Here is a 22524-nt window from a genome sequence, read left to right on the forward strand (position 1 = left end):
TCTTGTTGTTTACCACTTGGAAACGTATTAATTAGCAGGGCATTGCGATAATGTAGAGAATGATTCATCTGACTTAATTTCTCCACAGTTGCACTCAAAATGGACTGTTGATTTTAGCTATTGCCCTGAACTCGTATTTCCCGTGAGTTGATTTAGAGTTACTCGCCTTTTTACCCTGCATGCCAAGTTTATGCACCATAGTTTCCATTTACTAATGATATCCTTTCATTTGACTTCCACTAAGACAATAAAGAAGCAACAAGTTGAACTACCTTTACTACCAAATGCTCCTGCTAATTGTTTACCTGCAATCACCTACTTTTTGTCTCATCTTTTAGCTTGTTATGTTATAGCTAACATGGTCTCTTCATTATTGTTAAACACATCTCCAAACATGCTAAAATGTCTATTTCTTAACCATCTCTTTATGTAACCATCCACCTTAAGGATATGTGCCCCTGTGTCTGTCATTCCAAAAGATGGCACATCACAAGCATTTTTAGTAATAAAATGCATTTCATTTGTCATTCCAGTCGATTGCGCCTCATGGACATTAATGCTGCTTTTACGAATCCCATACCAAATAATATATAATAGAGACATAAACTGTGCTAGTTGCACTGCAAACATTAACACTGAGGTCTCTGTTGATTACTCAGATTTCGACGTATCATTGATTCACTCATTAACCCAAGTATTTGCACCTTTTTGGCACATGGTTATATGTGTAAAATTGAATTCAAGTATATATTTTGTTTTAACATGTGCACATAAAAAAGTAGGAGACTGCTAAAGAAAGCTAGATTCATTAACTTGTATAATCAGAAGACTTCACATGTACTAGGCTTCAGTTTATTTTAAAAAATTATATTTTGTTTTGCATATTCAGATTCTCGAAAAGAGGCACACCTTAACTTGCTTTGGGTATTTACTTCATTTTCAACATTAGGTCACCAAGCACTCTTGCTGACAGACATTTTATCTTGTAAAGTCACACCTGGAATTTGCCGTAGGAGTTGCTTTCAAGGAGTCTCTTTCCACAACTTCCTCTAATTCTTTCAAACTAAATTTTTCCTATGACTTTTGCATCAACTTTAATTCCTAAATATTTCTTAATATTGTTTTTTGCAGGTTGAAACAAGTCAGTGATAAAAAAAAATACTGTAATAATGCATAGGGGATTGATTTGCTTTCTATCCGATTTTTGTAAAAATTGATCTATTTGTATGGAATGTTGTGTGATTACAATAAAATCGATAAAATTAAAAAAATAAAAATAAAATATAGTACACCTTGAGCTGGAGAAAGGACAAATCAGCATAACATCATGAGTAGTGTAACAAGACATTATCTAAAAAGATCAAGCAAGAACTTAACATGGAAGGGCTGTTATCACTGCCTTTGGGATCCTTGAGTGATTTAACTTCCCCACTCCTGCAAAGCTTGTCAATCCAATCTAATAAAAATACATATAATATCTAATTTAAAAACCAGAATATGCACTGTCACCATTCAGTCTGTTACAGCTGTTACTTTTGTTCATGTTGTCAGATTAAACTTCTTGTAAAAAAGTTACATCTTGCCTTTTATAAAGTTCTTGTCTCCTTATTACTTTCATCTGCTTCCCCACTGATCCGTTCATCTCTCTCTTTTTGAAAAGCTGCCAGTTAAGACTTAATAAATATATTTATGTACTTCCCAACACATACAGTATATTTTAGTTTACTTCTAAGGAAGGTACAATTTGATTTTAATGCAATTGGAATAGCTGGGCTTATGTTGATATTGTATGGTTACAGGGGGTGTCATTTTTTAGTAATCACATATAATTATTATTATATTACCTTGGGCTCAAAGGAGACAGTAGCAGAAAACAGGATGGAAAAATTGGAGACCATCAAAAATAATGCTGCTCTTTTTCTTCACAAATATGTTGTCTTTCTGCTGCCGATTCATGGTATGCAAAGGGGGGCATCTAAGACTCTTATTTGCCTACATAAATCAAAACTTATGATGCTTCCTCCTATAATGCTATTATCCACGTTATCAGACATATTTATATTGGGACACTGTTCATCTAATGTAGACTACGTATGTTTTTGTGTACAACTCTAGATCTTCACTTGCCTTAATTTTCAGTTTTCACTGTTTTGTACTATGACTTTATGTTCTCAGCGAGATAATGTTCTATCTATCTATCTATCTATCTATCTATCTATCTATCTAGTAACAAAAGTATTGTTACATGTACATAGAAATTCTTACTTGCTCATCAACCAACATGCAATACCATACTACTCTCCAGCGCCATGATAAACAACAATGTATGAAAGTCAATGTAGAGTTGGCGCTGAACAGAAAGATGGGGGCTGAGTGAGAGACATACCTCAGCTGATGTAACCAGGGACAACTCAAATTTGATTTGCTTGCAAGGATGGATTATGTTGTGATTCCATGACAAAAAAGTCTATTTCGAACATCTATCTATCTATCTATCTATCTATCTATCTATCTATCTATCTATCTATCAGTACAGTACCTGTCATATTTATCTATTAATCTGTCTAGTGAACATATTTATTCTTTCAGGGATAACTAAAGTACCATCTGTCATTTCATGAAATATTATGATTAAAACACATTGGTATACCACAGTGTCTCTACCAATATCACTTTAATGCTCATTTTTCTGTCAAGTCAATAATTGTTTGTCCCAGTTTCTCTAGTTTCTCTTACTGTATGGTGTAATATAAAACAAGAATATAACAAAGATTTGGGATGTATTCTCCACAATAGCCCATTTTAATAAAGTAGAAAAAAAATGAAAGTTAAATAGTAAAACAAATAACAATGGATCATCAGGGTTCTTCTTGAAAATAAGCTCTTCTCTGTAGATGATATGAGTCTCTCTTAGTCACAGGTTCTTTAAGTGAACGCCTACTTCCGGGTTGGTTAATCCTTACATGTATGAGGAGAGTGGTAGATGAGGCCAGACTTCCAGGATTAGACAGGAAGTAACATCACTTATCTTCTGGACACTCTTCAGCAGGTCTACAAGCAGAATGGGGGAAGAAGGGAGCACACATAACAGTATCTGAGGAACCATGACAACCAGGGCCAGTGCATCCGCTAAAGCAATTTAGGCATTCAGCTAGAGCACAGATCATAACGGGGCACCGAACCACATGGGTTAGCTACCGAACAAGCAGTTGGCGCACTAATAAGCTTGGCCCTAGGGCGCAAAATAACCTAGCACTGGCACTGATGAAAACTCCCCCTAAACACGTGTCTGACGATATGCTTTATGTCACACATATTTAAATTAATCTCAGAATTATTATTTACACAAAAATTTCAGTAGCTACTGGACACAGTACTGTGTATTATGAAGTGTACTACCTATACTTATCAAGTGATATGTATTCTTCTGTATATAATATTCTGTATTTGTTACATTTGTATCATGCAAATTAATTGAGATTAATGAAGCTGAATCAGAAAGACATTTCCACCTCTTGACATTAATGTTGTGCAGTTTTATGTACTATATGTACACTTCCTCTTTCACTGGCCATTTACCACTTTTTAAATAGTATTGCCAGCTTCTTCATAGAACTGTTCTATCTGCTTATCACCAACATGTCTTTAAAAAATAATGACTGTTACTTTGAATTTTTTGGTCTCCCTTATTCTGTTCTGTATGCTGAACCTTGATTAAGTCTATAAAATAAAACTAATCTTTTTAACTCTTGAAATTCAGTTAAATATTTTAGGTTCTGATTGGTAGATTCCCAGAAAGGATGTCACTGAAATGAAATCTGCTTTTAATCTCTCAGCTCCTGGCAAATGAGACAACATCTGAACATGCTGGATTTGCAAGAATTCAGATTGACCTAATCAATGAAAATGATAACAGGCCGGTGTTTTCTAAATCCCTCTATAATGTTAGTCTATACGAGAATGCCACCGTGGGAACATCCATCCTGAGAGTCATCGTAAGTTTCAATTTATTGTTAATTTTATGACTAGACAGCTTAATTGCATGGAATTTAAGGAGACTGAACCATTTGCATAGCTTGTAATGGATGTCCAGGTGGGTTTTTCTTGGGTTTGTGATGTTGCAGAAAAGCTTAACATTAAAGGCTTAACATTAATTAGAGTATATAACAGCTACATGAAAATATTTTTTTTATATATTTTATTTCATGCAACTACCTCACATGGTCATTTTCCTTAGTTTTGTTCTGCCAGGTTTGTAGCAGCAGGCACATTTTCAGGCTGATAATGAACTATTTTTTTGGAATGAATTGTATTAGTCAAATTTTATCAGGGTGAAATTTGCTCTTTAATGTGGTAAACACCCACTTAGCTGTTTAAAAAGTCACTTCACCCTCCACCTGAGACCAAGTGAGATTTGCTACTGGTGTAATGAAGATGGCATGGGGCCAGGACTGGAATCAGCTGTATGACAAAAGGTCTACTAAAAATGGAATTAATAATTTAGTGACCAAATATCAAATCAGCTGCTAAAAAGATAATGTCTTTGGATTGCGGGGATCATCAACTTAGCTGCCCCATCTGCCTGTTTTCTAATAGGATGTATATTATAAGCTCTTAAAAATTAGTTATCTTTAAAAGGGATGAAAAATACATTTGTGTGGCAAAGCATTTCCAGCTTCTTTCCCTTTTTACCTCTGTATTGCTTTTTGTTCATAATTTTTAAAGTCTTTTTTTTCTAACTAAAAGCTCATTTTGCACATACAGATTCCTTCCTCCAATCCTCAAAGGTGGCATTTCTCTTTTGTCTTCTGCGCTGCAGCATTAAAAGTACTTTTGGCGCTAAAAGGAAATGAGTCGGGACGCCTCATACCTGGTTAGCCTACTGACAGATGGCACTGAATAGTGTGCTGAAGGGAAGCCTGGGCAAGATGGCACTTTCTGATTATTGCAAGCAGATGCTTAAATAATTCATTAACTCGATGCTAATAAAAGTGGTCATTGTGATGTCTATATGGAGTCTTTGTGTGTGTGTCTGGAGCGGAGCACCGTTGTAATGTTTTTCAAACAAGAAAGTCCTTAGTCTAGGACAAAATGTCATTACTGATAGTGAGAGATTTAATTCTGTAGTCAAAGAGCCATGATGTGAAAAAAATTAAAACCTGCCAGATATTGATTTGTTGTAAAGTGTTGCATTCTGATAGCCCTACGGAGCCAAAGTGAACTGACTGCTCTTTTATGACCCAGAGGCAGGGGAATGGGAGTTTGTGGCAAGTTTTACAATCCATTTAAAGCGTGACGCTCTTCATTAGACAGGCATTTCTGTGTAAAAATCACATTTTGTACAGCTGTGCTACCATAAGTGCTGGGAGTCTGATTAAGTAATATATATTTTAGCATTTAAATTCTAAAACAAAAAACAGCATATTCATTTGTGTGAAGTGGAAGTGTTATTCCTTAATGTCTGTTGATAAAAATATAATAGCTCACAGATGTGTGCAATTGGAGAGTGTGATGTGTACTTTAAAAACTTAAAATTTATCTAAATATATGGAATGAGAAAAACAAGCTACAGTGTTGTATAAAAAACTGTGTATGCTAACTACCAGAACTAACAGCAATAACAAAACAAAAACAAAAAACGCTGTTAAAGATTTTTATGTTAAATGTCACGCTGAAGTACATCTATCAAATCATCCATTGTCCCACTAGAGATGGTATTTTTTCTGAAAGCATTGAGTTTAAAGTAGGATCCAACACTGGATGGAATGCTGGTATTTCAAAGGGCAAACATATACAGTAACTCATATTGTGCCAATTTAGAATCACCACTTGACAGCACTCTATAAATATAATATACATTTATAGGGATTAAAGGGAAATTGTAATACCCAGAGGGAAAACCCACATAACCTTGGGTAGAACAGGGAAACTCCTCACAAACAGTAAGCAGGCTGGAATTCAGACACCAGACGCAGGAGCTGTGAGGTGTCAACATTAACCACTACACTGCTACTGACCAATGCCTACATTTCAAATACATCCATCGGTTTAGTTTTTGCCTAAGATGCCTTAAATGTGAAATGTGCATGTTCACTTGTGCTTCTGTAGGCTCACTGCAGGTATTCTGGGACTTTTCCTTCCACAATTCAAAAATACGTTAACTATCAACCTTGTATGTACAGTAATTGTAAACATGAGCATCAGCGTGAGCTACAGCAGACTCAGCAATGATTCTTGCCATGTGCATGTTATATTTCTAGTCCTTACCTCCATATAAGCTTTGAAAAAGTGAAGCAGGCTTAGATGTTGGATGAATGGAATGATAGAGTAAGATAGAGCAGAGTTCATGAAGGTGTGAGAGATAGCCGGAATGGCCCAAAAATGGAAGGATAGGGAAAGGCAACTACTTGTCGACACTGTCTCCCCCAAAATGCTAGATGGCAGCTCCCCTGGAGTGGAGCTGCGCCCCGGATTCCCGCAGGGCATCCTGGGACTTGGAGTTCGGTTTCTCAGCCCTGTTGGGTGTCGTAGGTGCCGCCAGGGCGAGCTGTCAAAGGACTTGTGGAGTCATGCTTTCCCTATGGCCCAGAAGTACTAGTGGATTATGAGGACGGAAGCCCTAAAGTACTTCTAGGCTGATTAAAAGAACTTGAATTCTCCAGCTGTACCGAACTATATAAAGGACTGCTGAACACCCAGCAAGCAAGCCAGTGTCGGGTGGAGGTGGACAGCTTGCTGAGAGATGTGGAGAAAAAGAAATAGGAAAGAGAATTGTAATTATTGTGTTTATTGCCTGTAATATTGTGGCTGTGGTGCTTTGGGTGCTGATAATAAGAAGTAATGCAATTAAAATGCTTCTTATTGCTTTTACTTTGTGTTCTGAGCATCTATCTGTTGAGGGGAAAGAGGAAACAGCGTCCCTAGTGTCTTACAAGTGTTAAATGATAAAGTATCCATAGACTAAATACTGTAGAGAATAAACATTTACAGGAAAGATGAAATACAGTACTGCAATGAAAATGCACATCAAGCAAATGAGAGAGACATTATCAATCAGGGATGTGCACTGGTTAGTGCTGCTGCCTCCTATCTCTGTAGGCCTGTATTGGAAGCCCTGTCTTTTATATATTGAACTGCTTGTTCACCCAACAGTTAGATCTGAACCCCTGTCTTCTGTATATGGAAGTGCTTGTTTTCCTAATACTTGCATTTTTTTCTGCATTAGTTTTCTTAAAGAAATGCAGGTTTGGTCAATTGGCACTAAATATAGTCTTTGAGTTGTTCATGTCAGTGTTATGTATCTAATCAGTGCCTTTTTCCCTGCCTTGTGTCCAGGCTCAAGCCCAAAGTGATTCCCCATTAGTAGATTCAGAAAATGAATCCCTATCTCCTTCTTCTGGTGCCATCTTTGTTAATAAAGTTTGGTGAATGTTAGGGCTATTTCAACTTTATAACTGCTGAACAGAGTAGATAACTGGTACTGGCACTCCAACCCAACTGTCCCTCCATGTTTCACTACACTCTCCTAGTGTCTTTGGGATCCCAAGGAGGGCACCACCACCATCATATTCTGCTCCCGTATAAATTCAGTTTGATCCACCCCTGGAGTGCTGATACCTGCTCCTCCACGGAGCTACCAACAATTCTGCCTCTTCTCCCACTCAGTGCCTCAGGCTCCTGATTCTACCCTCTCACTCATATTTCTCTTCTGATGCTGAAAACATCAGTTGTATTAAAGGTCCGGGTTAAGATGTCGATCATGTAAAAGTGGTTTCATGACTGCATTCCTGGATTTTGCCATTCTGCATTGATCTCATTGTTATGTTCCCCAGGATCGTTAACCATGTTGCCAAGATACTTATAGATAGTTACCATCTCTAGTGGTTGTCCATTAACACACAAGATGGTGTGGGTCATGCCGACTACATCTACCATCCATCCATCCATCCATCTTCCAACCCACTGAATCCAAACACAGGGTCACAGGGGTCTGTTGGAGCCAATCCCAGCCAACACAGGGCACAAGGCAGGAACCAATCCCGGGCAGGGTGCCAACCCACCGCAGATAGATCTACCAATAATCATATATCTGGATTTCTTTACAGTCATATTAGGGCATAGGACAGGATTATGGATTTCACTCTGCACAAACTTTTGTAAGTTGGCAATTGAGGAAGCAAGTAGTATGTTGTCATCAACATGTTACATGTACTGTAGCTTATTGGTTTTCTATTCACAACTATCCCTTCATCCATCCCTTCTAACATTTGTGAAAAAATTGATTTCACATAAATGTTGAATTAAAGTGATGACAGGATACACTCTTGTCTTACTCACATAATGTTAATATTATTAGTTAGAGAGTCTTGTACCTTCACTTTCACCACTTGACTGTAATACAAATTTTCCACAAGCCAAATGTTAACTGAATTCCAGACTAATTGCCTGAAATACATCTATTAATTTAATGTGCTAGACATTAACATTTTAATTAACATGGCAACATCTATGAACTAAGTCTTGGTAGGTAAAGAGTGCATCTCCCATACCTAAACCACTCCTAAACCCAACCTGAGACTCCGATATGACATCTTCATATTGTAGATTTGATTATGAATCTCCTTCAGGAAAGGTTTAAACTCATGATTAATAAGAGAAATTATATGATAATCATTACACCTCCTGCTTTTATTAATCTTGGGACGAGTAATGAAAATTGACTGCAGCCAAGCTTTTGGAATTTGACCTGTTTCGTGGATGGTGTTGAAAATTTTTACTAATATGTCTACAAACCTAGCTATTCTCGTTTTTATGAGTTCTTCTGGAAGTTAATCAGGACTTGGAGCTTTCCCATGAATATGAATGAATACAGAAATGTATTATCGTCATGATTATTATTACTTTTGATAAAGTTCACAGTAAACTAATTGTAAAGGAATCTCACTTTTAATGTAACTTTTGTCTACCCATATTTTTTTTTATATTTTCTTGCCTTATATTACTGCTGGTTCCTAATTAAACACCTAGGGCCTACGACCCTGCTCCTTTAAAGGCCGTGCTCTGGTGAAAAGCCCAACTATGCCCTCTCCCCTCCAATCAAGTTTCTTCACAAAACTCTTGTTTTTACACATGACAGATCTACTTGCTGTCACAAGTAAATAACCCACTCTCACAAGAATGGAACACTTGTTTCGCCCAGGGTCCCACTCTTGCCATGAGATTTGCCCTGCTAAACATTCAGATCATGTGTGTGCATGCCTCAGAACTGAGCTCATAAATTAATTTAATGGCAGACATACCTATAAGTGAAAGCGGAGAGGTACTCACCTTCTCCGATATGAAGATTACTTTCATATACTGTATCAATCAATCCTCATTATATAAAATTATCTAACTGGTGCTGTCATGCCTTTCTCCAAACCCTTTAAAGACGTGCTTGTTAGATTACCTGCTGAGTCTATACTGGGCACTCTATTGTCTTTTTTTTTGCCTTGATAAGTGTCAGTTTATTCACCTATTGTATAGCAGCACCACCTATTTTAAACTCTGTTTTTAGCTTATTACATGGAAGTTAGTTGTTGTCAGTCAAAAGTAAAATTTGGATTAACTACATTAACATTTTGAATCAAAAAATGTTTTGATTTAGTGGTGCATGATATATTTTTCTGATTCATACGAAACCCATATAAACAAAAGCTATCATGAGCAGCGAGCTCATGGCAGAATGAACCAATCTGCATAACTTGTATTTTTTGTAGATTACTGTAATTCGTAACTAACTTGGTTTCTACATTGATTTCTGGAAATATAACAAGGAGAGCATTTGCATTTTTCACAGAAAGCAAAACATGTTATATTATGTTGCTTCTGAACTTTTAATAGTCCTTATGCTTGAGTGGCAGGCTTGTCAGTTCTCTTTCACTCCTCTACCAGTTCTGTTTACAAAGAAAGCTGACATACTTTGATTACTCATGCTTTGAAGCCAGGGTTTTTGTGATTGTTTAATTTTTTTAATAAGAAAGATGATTATTTTAAAATGGTCAGGTTTACAATCTACTGTAAGCAGCACATTTAATATGATTATTTTTTTAATTTACTTGTATAAAACAATCAATATTTTGTCTGTTTGTTGTATGCATTAGAATAGTTTATATCTGACAGTAATACTTGGAAGACTCTGTCTACAAAATAATTTCTACAGTCTGTAAAGGAAGAGCAAAAGTATTGGTCAAATTGTGTAAAACTAAACTAATTTCCTAGCTTCTCATTTCTTAAAAACTACTGTTTTGACTTTCAATGTCATGTTTATTGTCATCAGTACAATGAGATTCATGTGCATGTCTCCCACAGATTAGTGACAGTAGTATAGTACAAGTAACAAACAATATACAACCTCAGATTATAGATATAAGAAACTATTCTCTGGTACACTCATGAAGTGGCCAATATGAGTAGTTGTTGTGTGGCCTTATGATCCAAGTTAAAAACTGCCCCTGAATTAAGTAGTGTAAGTCTCCTTTCTTTGACATTAGTTCACAGACAGGTCTTGCCGAATTAAGTATAAGAGATCTTTTTGAACTCAGGATTCTGGAGCTGTGAGGAAGCAGCACTAACCACTGCACCACCATACAAGGAATCAGAGGCTCACAAGTCAGGTCAGAAGTGTCACTTCTTTAAAGATGTAATGGCACAATTGGAATCTCGAAAGGAATAAACCTCATTTAAAAAATTATAATAAGATCAAACTTTTTCAGACAAATCTCACATTTTAATTTAGAAGAAATTATGTTAATTTAATTGACTTTTCAGATGTGTCATCTTACTTTGTTGGTTGTGCTGATTTTGTCCCTGCTGTAGAACCCAGATAAGCAAACACTTAAAAGTCAACTCTGTGAGCACCTCCCAGTAAATATCAAGGGACCCAATAGCTGTTGTCCACAGTAATTAATAAAGATATTTATATTGCCTTAGCCTTCTTTTCCCTTAAATGGAAACCTTCCTGGCAGAATAATAAAATATTTTTTATTAAAAAAATGATACTGTCTTAAATATGCTAAAGCCACTAATTGAGGTATATATCATTTATGTTGAAATGATAAATGGTGTATTTTACTGCTGCTACAGTAAGTGAATCCTGACTTGGGAAAAGAGAGTCTAATTGACCTCGTGAAGTAACGTTCAAAATTATCTAAAAAACAGATGCATTTTAAAACAAAACAAGAAATCAAAAACAAGTGACTCAAATAAATTGCCTGCAAGAAAAACGCATATGACTTGGAATCATTCTCATGGGGACCACTGGCTTCACTGAGCTGTAGCAGTATTTACTATCAGGTGCTGTCTACTGAATTAATAAAGTGGAATATTTTTCAGTACTGGATGTTTGCTTCAGCCAGAAATGTATCCTAACAAGGAAGCAAGAAAACCTCAGAGTCTTCTACTTTGTAATGTTTCCTTTACTGGGCACTACAGTCTATGGCAACATTTTCTTGTTTATCCATCCATTCATGCATTCATCCATTGCCCAGTTCAGAATTACAGGGTTATATCATTTTTATGATGTGCATTTTTTTGTTGACTTCATACTAATATGTTAGTCAAATAAGCAACTTTCCTGTCTAATGGTATATAGCAATAACAGCCAAGGAGTGCTCAGGGTGGAGAAATCCAAAGGTGGTAGAGCAACAACCTAAGGGGCAGTGAAGCAGGAAAGGTCTCATTTTGTTGTTGTCCTGATCCTCATGTCCCTTTTATTTAAAAACTCCACAGGTGCTGGCATGACTGAAATAAACTATGGTGATTATTGAGTATTAATTCAGTATCATCAATCACAGTCAGATTTCCTAGTGTCAGAATGTTTTATTACCTGTATTTGTAAATAATTTTGAATGTGTTTCTTTTTAAAATAATGACAACTAACATTAAGTCAAATACATCTGTGATAGTGTTTTCCACTCTCAGAAGATTAATTTCCATTATTCAGTCCTTTAAGTGCAGTGTTTGATCTTGGGTTATAATTGTAAAATATCTTCAGTAGTAGTGGTATACAGTAGATAGGCACTTCAGAAATGCCATATTTTTAAGAGCTGCATACAGAGGTTATCAGAGGGGCAGATCAGGTTGGGACTGCTGCCATTCTGTTGTATAAAATGTAGAAAACTACGATGAAGCTTTGTAAAACAGAAAAGATGTCCAGCACAATAAGTGATGTTATCTTTCCAAACAAATTGGTAGACTGGTCAGCTGAGCCAATGGAGTCCTCCTTAGGTTTGACTGGCTAAGATGGATACTTTCCATAGTGTGCATTGGATGAAATCTTGGCTTCACTTCCTGGGGCTCTAAAAAGGTTGTGCTGTGAAAGGCGCCCTGCCTGATCAAAGACATTTTAGTTACATACTAAATATCTAAAACTACAGTAGTCAGCTTCTCCAGAGTAGGGTATGTAAAGAGCTTTGTGAATGGCACTGGCATGCTTATGTAGGCTCTTGGAAGTCATTTTTTACATTCCCTGTAATCATCATGCACTGCAACTCAGACAGCATAAAAGAAAAAGATGCTGCCACAAAGATATTCAAAAAAGTGATTTATGAGTGAAAATATAAATTCAAGTACCATATATTTTAGCAATGCTGCAAACCATGACAGAAAGAAAAATGCAGTGATATGCAGAATAATCAAAAAAGTAATGCTGAAAAATAGATAAAAGTAGAGCTGCAACAGGTCATTTTTAGAAAAAATACACTCATATAAATTTCATCTACTAATCTTTGCTTAATGTAGTGCTCTTACCTGCATGACATTTTAGACAATAAGAAAAGAATACAATAATAATATCAGACTATCACAGACCCGAGCACTTAAAATTAAGATAATGGGACAAAGAAAAATAAGACTGCATTATGCACAGAAAGTAGGGGGAGCTTTTTGCCTGGTCCGAGTCATGGGACATTCTGGAGGAGATCATTTTTCCCAAACACATTTAACAGTAAGCTAATTTAGAATGACTAGCAGACTAACATCCTGTTTTTGATCTTTTGGAGGAGGTTCATGTGACCACTGGGAGAACTTAATCATGTTTCCATGCTCTGTGATCTTACCATATAGAACCTTTATCTTGATTGGTTCTGAGATGTTGTTCTTCTATACACTGGTATAGACAGGGTGTTCTCCAGAACAAGGGGACCCTCTTTGCAAACCTCCAAAAAGCCAGCTACAAAAATGCTGTCAATTAAAATCAATTCAAAAGAAGTTAATTAGCAGCAAAAACTGACCACTACTTAAGAAAAGGGTTAGAATGAAAACCTGCAGCCACAGCGGCCCTCCAGGACTGGCGTTGGGGACCCCTTACCCTATTGCCTTTGTTCGATGCTTGCCCATTGATGGCCACACAAGCACAGACAGTTGGCAATATTATTTTACCACTCAAAGTAATAAAATTATCTTCATGGGCAAAGTGTGCAAGAGGGTAAAGATAAACATGCAGACACAAAACATCCATTCTAATACAGTACTGTTGGACTAAGGCTTTATTCTTCAAAATTTGTCTTTCTGTATTCTCACCGCCATGGGGTGCCTCAGCAGAATACAACCATAAACCTGCCCAGGAGGAGATTCCAGTCCAATGAAGAGCGCTGTCACCTGCCCTCCAGAAGTGGATCGACTTAGTGTCACCGGTCATATTAACAGCATTTCTGTGTTAAAGGAAACAAGTGTCCCTTCAGAATACTCACACAAACCCAGAAAGTACATACAAGCAATACTCTGAAGCCATGCTGGAACTGAAATGGAATCCAGATCATCTAAAGCAGGAACTGACCTGCTGCTCAGTAAAATATTTTTAATGAATTGTTGTTATTTTTTTAGCCACATCATCCAAATTCTCCAGCCATGCAGTGCTTAATCCACTTAAATCAGTCTTTCTGGATTTCTGTGTGGTTAAAGGTGTGATGTAGTTCTGAGTTCACATCCCAAGCTGGGCTCCACCTATGAAGCTTAAATGCTGCCTCCATGACTCCATTTCCCTCCAAATACTCTGGTTTTCCTCCCACATCCAAAGACAGGCATGTTGGGTTGATTGCCAAATCTAAACTCATCCCTTGTAAGTGTTTGTCTGTATGCGTGTGCCTTGTGGTTGTCTACTGCATTGCACTCAGTAGTTTCCATTCCTCATCTCACAGTTCAGGCATCAACAAATGTTTCTAATACCATTTAACAACATTTCCTTTTTTTCCTTGTTACACTACTGCCTAAAGCTGACTACTGACCCAAAAAATATTTTTTTTCTACAGCAATATATTATGTAATCTGTGCACATCAAACTTTATTAATTTTAAATTTAAACTGTATAGTAGTTTTTCCCATAAAACACTTCCTGAGCACACTGGGAGGATGTAGAATAAAATTAGATTGTCAATGCTTTTAAATTGCTGTTTGATGGCCATAATTGTAATTTAATTGCACTTTAACTGACAGATATTGCACTGCAGGCTGATGTTTTACCTACAAATTCAAATCAGACAAGGCTTCTAAAAGTCCACGGTAGAGAAACTTCATTTCTCAGAATAATCTCTTGATAGAGAGCAGGCCGTGGTCTATAACTTCATGCTTTACCGCAGAGTCACTTAGGACCTGTCCACAGCTGTCATCCCTCCACAATTAATAAAGAAGAAGCAGCACGTCAAGAGCTTTGTGCAGACTCACTTAATGACTTAGTGATTGAATGAGAATTGCTATGCAAGTTGGACGTTTACCTTTTCAACTCCCAAATATCCAAACACAAGGTGGTAGTAACTGATAAGGGATTTGCTCTTGTTGTCACAATGTAATAGGGTAAGCCAGAGATCAAAATATGATTTTATGGAGCTCTCTGGTGACCAAGGCGCAATTTTTTTTTTCCTGAGCTTTTCCGCAGATCAGGCTGGGATTTTTGCGGAGCACTTTGGTAGCTAAACATGGATTTTTATTAAGGTGTTCACTAACTTGTTGGCTCACATCACTTCTTTGAAACCAAGTTCTAACCAAGGATGGACCGGGCAATGAGGACACACACAGATATCAAAAAAGGATGCAAAGCAGTGCTTTGTGCTTTTATTTAACAAAGTGTTCAACAACATAAAGTGTAGCGTATTTTCATCCATAAATAATATTAGTCCATCATGAAAAATTCTTAATTAAAATGGAGTTTGTAGAATTAAATAAATGAATAATCCAAATTTCAAGGCTAAAATCACAGTTAGGATCTATACCATAAAACAAAATAATGACTCCTCAGCTCACCGTTTTCAGTATGTGACAAGCGCAGTCAACATTGTTTTACCCATTTCATGTATTTGGCACCAAACCCCCGGTGTCTCAGAGGACCCGGCGAGCCTTGCTCCTTTGTCCAGCTGCCATCACTCAGCCATCAGCAGAAGCCCACTTGAAGTGGTAGGTTGCTCCTGTTCCATGATCATTCAGCAGGAGTGACTCTGTTCCCTTGAGCACCGTCCACTCACTCACTCAAGACCCTGCCTCCACCCCATAAAGCACCAGCTCTACCATAATCCTGACGCTTCTCTTTTTCTTTCAGTCTTGACATCTGGACTATTTCTTTTTTCATTTTCTTTCTCAATCTCCCAGTGTTCTACTCCGTATCCTTTTATGCTTCAGCAAACACAGGTGCCATTTTACACACGTGAATGCGGGCTTTAACAATTCCCTCATCAACCCCCCCAGGGCCATTTGTCCATGCTACTGCATGCACCTATGCCCATCTGGAGCCTGAGCTCACTGTTTGTGAATAAAACAACCTGCAATGCCACAGACTCTACTTCACCACATTACCCAATTGAGGTTTTCACCAAGTTGTTTGATAGCCAAACTGTACACAGTTCTGCGAGAACCTATTTGAAATTTTTTGACAATGAAATTAAGGTTTGATTTTTAGAGTGGGGTCTTTAACGAAATCTTTAATAACCAAACTGCACTTTTACTAAGAGCCAATTTGGAATTTGTTTTCAAGCTTTCCAGTAATTAAATTAAATTTGTTACCAAGTCCTAAAACCCTATTTGGGCAGAATTAGTTTTACATCTGGTTGTGGGATAATCTAATTATTAATGGAGCACCTCTGTAACTTTTAAGTCCTATTCAAATGGGATTAGTGTTACAGCAGGAGGTGTGATAAAGTCAGTGCTTGAAGTGGACCGGTATGCACCGATACTCCATATTGGTATTTCCCCATTCTTGCCTTACGAATAGCAGTACAGTGAGTCAGGATGACATTGACGACCCTTATTTCAAACATCTCCGTTCGCAGCCCCCACCCTGCATTTCAATATACATTGTGCATATCAGCTTGTCTTTGTACCTCCGAGGAGATACCCCATCCTTCTGTTATTCAGCACACAACAAGAAGTACCAGTACTTTTTTTCCACTTGTTAAAGTAATTACAATTTTAGTCCCGTCGAAATAACTCAAATGACGGTTTTACTGACATGTCGATTCAAATAGGACTAGTTTAACCTAGGATTATTTTTGATAGAGATTTTATAGAAGGTAAAAGGCACTGTAAGCTTTACTGAGACATCATGCACAATCATAAAAAATGAATGTCCTCCGGTAACAATTACTTTTCTCCACTTCATAGTGTAAAGCTAGTCCATTCTACATAAGTCATTCATTTGTTTTTATTTGTAATCACACTGTAATTTTTTATTCAGGTGTTTTGTAACCAAACTGATTTCCACTAAACTGTAGGTAACCATACAGGAAATTTTGTCAAGGTCTTCAGTAACCAAATTAAGATTTCTGCCAAGATTTTGCTACAGATTGGGATTTTTACCAAGTTCTTTGGTAATCAAATTAGTGTTTTTATGGGGCTGTGTTTGAATAGTTTTCTTTAATCACCAAACAACATGAATAAAAAAGGGAACTGAGGTGACTTAAAGATCAACCCTGACTCAATGATCCAGTTGAGATTTTCATTGTGAACTTCCTGATCCTCAGCCATTTGCTCTCACTCCCTGCCCCTGAATTGACAATTTGATATTAAATGGACCTTTTTGATCGTTCATAATTCTTATACTCGCATTTGCCTACCAGATATCATTTTTCTTTGCCAAATTTCTTCTTTTCATTCCTTTCTTTAATTTTCACTTCATACATATTTAACCACCTTATTATGTGTATATATTAATGTTTCATTTTTTATGAGTATGGGCTGTTTTGTGAATTGTTCTTTTAAATTGCCTTGAAGTGACTTTTGTAGGCGCTACTACATAATTAAATTTATTGATTAATTGTTTAGTGCATGTCCCTGATGTAAATGATGTGGGAGGATCATGAAATCAGAAATTTAGACCTCTTAATTTTCATATGCACAGAAATGAATTTTGTGATGAAATAGCAGATGAGTCAAGGTACCTTTCAAAGTGTGAAATTTAAATTTCATGATATTTATTTGAAGCCTGTATGACCTGAATATTTGTGGAAATAAATAAGGTAGGGATGAGGCTGAAGACGGTGATTTTAACACAAAACCACAGGAAAAGCCAAACAAAATAATGGGTTCTTGTGATCTGTCATGTCAAACAGCTCATAGCTCACTGAAGAAACTGCAGACAAAAAGTATGTCTGTTGTTAACCTAGGCAAGCAAAACTTGGATTCATTTGGACTGGCAAAATAATATAATTAGTAAAAGGGATTGCCACGGAACAGCAGTTTTTTATATCCAAAGCCCACCCTTCATGAGATGTAAGCCTGACCTTGTGTAAATCATCGGTATTTTTTTATAAATATGTTTTGGTCATAAAATGTTGAGGCGCATTTGATTGTTGATAATTAAATATTATTATTAACACTTGTGCAATAAATTGCTGGACATGGGTGCAAAATGTTGGATTGCCAAAACAGTGCAAACCCCTATTAATTATTTCTGCACAAAAGTAAATGAAAATAACAGTGCTGTTTGCCATCAGGGAACTTTGTCCGCTTTGCCTTCTTTGGTTAAAAGACAACACCTTTGTCTGTCCATCAGTTTATATATACACTAAGGAGGGGTGGGGCTTATATCAACTGTTGGGGGCGAGGCTAGGCTTCCTCTCCTGGGGACTGCTTAGTTCTGCTGAGAAAATAGGAAATATTGTTAGCAATAGCACCCCCTCCTGTCTTGGGGTTATATCAGCTGGCTTATCCAGCCTCCTGGGTTATCTCTGTTCACACATGTATGATACATTTTAGGATGGTCTTTAGTCTCAGTCATGAGAACCGAACTGTGGCTGCTAGATTGTGTAGCTGATAAGAGCATTGCTGTACAATCGTGACAAGATTAGTAGCCCTATTCCGAATGAAATTATATGAACACACTTTTAGTTGAATATATAAATCATTAATACAACACTAGCACCCACTCTTTTCTGTATAATGATATTACAAATAAGGTGCTGACCCCTGTTTGGCTAATTAGGTTTAATATAAAGACATATAACAAAAAGGATAAAAGCTAAAGCAATGCATACCATAAACACATAAATGGCAACTATGCTCAACATGGAAGACCACAGTCAAACATTTTTTGTGAAGTATTTTTGCCTTAGCAAAAGGACTTACATGAATAGTAAGCATGTTATGTATACTAAACTATCTGTAATGTGTTCACTGTTTAAAAAGTGCAAAAATCAGTATGCTCTTATAATATTACATTCAAATTGCTAAGAAATAAAAAGACTAAGTGTGTAATCGCACTGGCAATTTGTTTCATGCCCAAGCACTTTTGTCCGCTTGGAAGAGGTGGGCCCAAGCACAGTTCAGTAGCATTCAGGAACAGTGTGATCGTTGAACATGCCCATGTACTGAAAACAAACATGATGTCAATGATGCGACAAGTTAGATAGTGCAATTCTCATTTCATTAAATATCTTTTGAGTTAAAAACAGGTTTTTATTCTCGCCTTACACATTGTAATTGGGAAGAAAAGCTGCAAATTCCTCCCTTAACATCATTTGTCACCGTAAAAATCTTCACGTACGTGCAGCAAGTATGATTAACAGCAAAACACTTGTGGTCCCCGGCCGGGGCTGGAGCCCAGCCGGGACGCCCAGGAGGACGAGAGGAGGGCTTGTGCCTCCTCCAGACCGCGAGGGGGCGTCCGTCCTGGTTATGTTGGGGATCTCGGGTAGAGGGCTTGGAAGCCCAGCCCTGTAGGGACCCGTGGCCACCGCCAGGCGGCGCCCGATGCCGGTATATCCCGTGGGGTCCCTGTGATGATGTAGGTTCTGGCTCCACACTCCCATTGCTGTTGGTAGCACTTGAACCCAACACCGTCGATAATGTAACCGAGTGAGCTAGTCAATGGAGGCAAATTACTGAGCAAGGGGAAGGTAAAAAGTGCAAAACAGTGCTTTTATTTAAAAACCTACAAAACAAGTGTTCCATAAATAGTGCAGTTCTTTCAAAGAGTCAATAAATAAATCCATAAAATGAAAAAAACGTAGAGGTTAAAATAACAATAAGAAAAAACAATCCTTTAAAACGAGAGGTTAAAATCTTCTCTTGGAAGCAGTCTTAAAACAACAAACAAATCCGGTGCTTTTCTGGTAGCATCTCTGTTAGCGTCTCACCTGCTTATCCTGTTTGGGCTTCGCAGCAGGCAAGACGCTCTCTGCAGCTGCCCTCCTACATCACACGCACGAGACTGGAGACCTCCCGATCCCTGGCTCCGGTATGGCACTCATCCCAGTCCCGGAGAACTTGGTTTCCACCAACGGCCAGGTCGCTCACGTTGGGGATTCCCACCACCAAGTCTCCCGACTTCCGCTGCCTTTCAATGGCCTCTCTGCGGCCAGTCGCCTTCCCTGGTCACTCCCGCAACCTGATCGCTCAGCGGGAGCGACATCGACACAAACGCCTGGGTGTCGGCCTAACACCCAGCTTCCACGCAGCTGTCCACGAGCGCTCGATCGCGCGCTCACCACACTCACGCACCGCCTGCTTCCTCTCCTGCTCCCAGTAACCTCCGTCCTCTCCTTTGCTTTTTTTCTCTCTCCATTTTTTTACAGCGAACGTTTCTTTCTCCCCTAAAACCGACTCGCGCTTCTTTTTAAAATGACGAGGGCCACAGCAGCTGCAGCATTAGCCACGGGACAATCATGAATGTGGGCAGTTCCTCACCTGTGCACTAGGTGAGAAACGCCCACACCCTACGTATCGTCCCGCGGCCCACTATGGCCCAACGCCCCCTCACTAAGCCGAGCACATCGATTATTTATTTAAAAATGGCCTTTTCTCAACGAGCTGTGGACCCATAACACCACAGTCCCCGGCCGGGCTCCGGGCTTGTGCCTCCTCCAGACCGAGAGGGGGCGTCCGTCCTGGTTATACTGGAGGCCTCGGGTAGAGGGCTTGGAAGCCCAGCCCTGTAGGGACCCGTGGCCAGTGCCTGATTATCCCGGGGAAGACTTTGGAGGACACCCGGAGAGCTGCCGGGAGGACAACCGGCACTTCCACCACACTGGGGCGTGGCCAAGGGAAGAATGCCGGAAACACCTGGTGCTCATCCGGGAAGCATATATAAGGGGCCGCCTCCCTTCAGTGAGCAGTGGATGTCGGGTGGAAGTGGACAGAGCTGGAGAGAGGACTGGAGGCGGCCAGGAAAGAAAGGCACAAGGACTGTGAGGCCTGGACATTTGGGGGAATGGTGCAGAAGGCACTGGGAAGTGCACTGAGTTTATTATCTGTAAATAGTAGTGTAAATAAACGGTGTGTTAAGTGAAAACAAAGATGTCCGTCTGTCTGTATCCGGGTCAAAGTTCACACACTCAATAAATCAGTAAGAGGGTAGAGTGTTATCCCGCTCTACACGATTCCAAAACAATCACAAAATAAGTGAAATCATTTTGATATGAATGCTGTCATTCTGTGTTCGGATCTTTTTTTGGCTTTACACAAAGTCGTATGGTCATGACAAAAGCGTGCCCGGGCCTACAACGTTAAATGCAGTGTGAATGTGGACCAGCAAGGGAGTAGGGAGGGGACCTAGTGTGAGTACACTCTAAAAGACAATACAAGTGGAGCTGGCTTAGCCCTGTAGTTTCAGAGGTTCAGGGGCCTCAGTTTGATTGCAGGCCAAGCCTGGTGTGAAATCTCAAAATTCTTCCTGAATTACATAGGATTTTTTTCCCCTTGTCCCATATATGATAAGTGGAGCATGAAAGTGGGTCTTGTGTTGGATTGGTGTACCTTACAGGAGTGGTTCCTGCTTAGCAGCCAGTGATGCTGCAAGAAGTCTGACTTCTATCTCTTTGATGGAAGTTATATGTTCAGAAAATCCATTTCTGAAAATGCTCAATAAAATTTAGGGTTATGAGGGGCCAGAGCCTATTCTGAATGCATTGGGTGCAGGATGGGAACCAAAGACCTGAGACAAAAGTGTATTGCTTGACACATTCAAACACACCCTCATACAGAATCTTTTTAAAGTCAGAAATTAACTTAACGCACATGCTTTTAGAATGTGGAAAATGAAACTGGAACACTAATACACAATGTCAGAATAACATCCAAACTCCACTCAAATATGACTGAGTCCTGATTCAGACCTAGTCTTTAGAACATAAGGTGTAGAAGTGCTAACCACTGGGAACCATGTCACTCGGTGAATTAGGTTTCAGTGGCAGAGCTATGTAACTGCTTACTAGCAAATTAAAAAAATCCTTCTTTTTTTAGTCATTCCTGCAATCGTTGGTCTGTTATAATTATCTGGCTATTTAATGTGTTGGATCTCTAGAGTAATGGATAAGTACTCCTGCTACTGTAACAGTAATACCAGGAGGTCTTCCTTCCCTGTGCTCAGCTCTGATGGCTTTTTCTCTTGTAAGGCACTCCATTATGAATGAAGTGTTAGATATGCACTATAAACAGCCTATAATATTTAGCACTTTTTACAGTATAGATCAGAAAATCATCTTTACGCCATCAAACTGCTCAGATGGCTTAACACCATGACTCCTCATTTTGTAATTATAGTCTAGGAATTGATGCCAGGGAGGTCCTGTCATGGAGCAGTGATTCCTTTACATTTTCTCACCCAGTTGGGAAGATCTTTTGTTTAATTGTCTCCTTCTGTCAAGTCATTGTGGCCCTCCATCTCCTCTAGTTCATCCATAAAGCTGTCTCTCTATGAGATTGTCAGGTTGTGTTGCTGTTGTGTGATCAGTCACTTTTAAAGTACCTGAAATGGGTTCTGTTGTGGAGACCAGATGCAGAGCAGCTGATGTTTAGCTAGCAAAAAGCAGAATTTTCTAGGCTGTAGCAATCGTGTTACTTTGTCAGGTTGTTTGTATTGCAGCTGGAGAAGCTGAACTGAAATATATTTTCTGATTGGTTGGCATCACTAAAAAATTTACAGAACAGTGCAAGGACCTTAGAAAATTATACTATACAAAATGTACAGTATGTGGAAAAACAGATTCACTATCATAGAATTGAGGCCTTAATTATTTCAGTATATTAAATCACAATGCGCATGGTGCAAAGTGTTTATTATCC

At 38.5% G+C, this 22524-nt stretch overlaps 1 protein-coding gene across 7 annotated transcripts in view; it reads left to right on the plus strand.

Annotated features, from left to right (window-relative positions):
• cdh23 (cadherin-related 23) overlaps positions 1-22524 on the plus strand; it is a 1363918-nt gene that overhangs the window by 808933 nt on the left and 532461 nt on the right. For 6 of the 7 annotated variants that reach the window (XM_039768795.1, XM_039768746.1, XM_039768764.1 and 3 more), the window contains exon 13: positions 3837-3995. In XM_039768795.1, coding sequence (XP_039624729.1) covers positions 3837-3995 — 159 coding nt within the window. Of the gene's footprint in view, positions 1-3836; positions 3996-4819; positions 4927-22524 lie in introns of those variants that run through there. The other variant, XM_039768788.1, reaches the window with a different exon arrangement.

This window comes from Polypterus senegalus, chromosome 1 (assembly GCF_016835505.1).
Source record: "Polypterus senegalus isolate Bchr_013 chromosome 1, ASM1683550v1, whole genome shotgun sequence".
NCBI classification, from domain to species: domain Eukaryota; kingdom Metazoa; phylum Chordata; class Cladistia; order Polypteriformes; family Polypteridae; genus Polypterus; species Polypterus senegalus.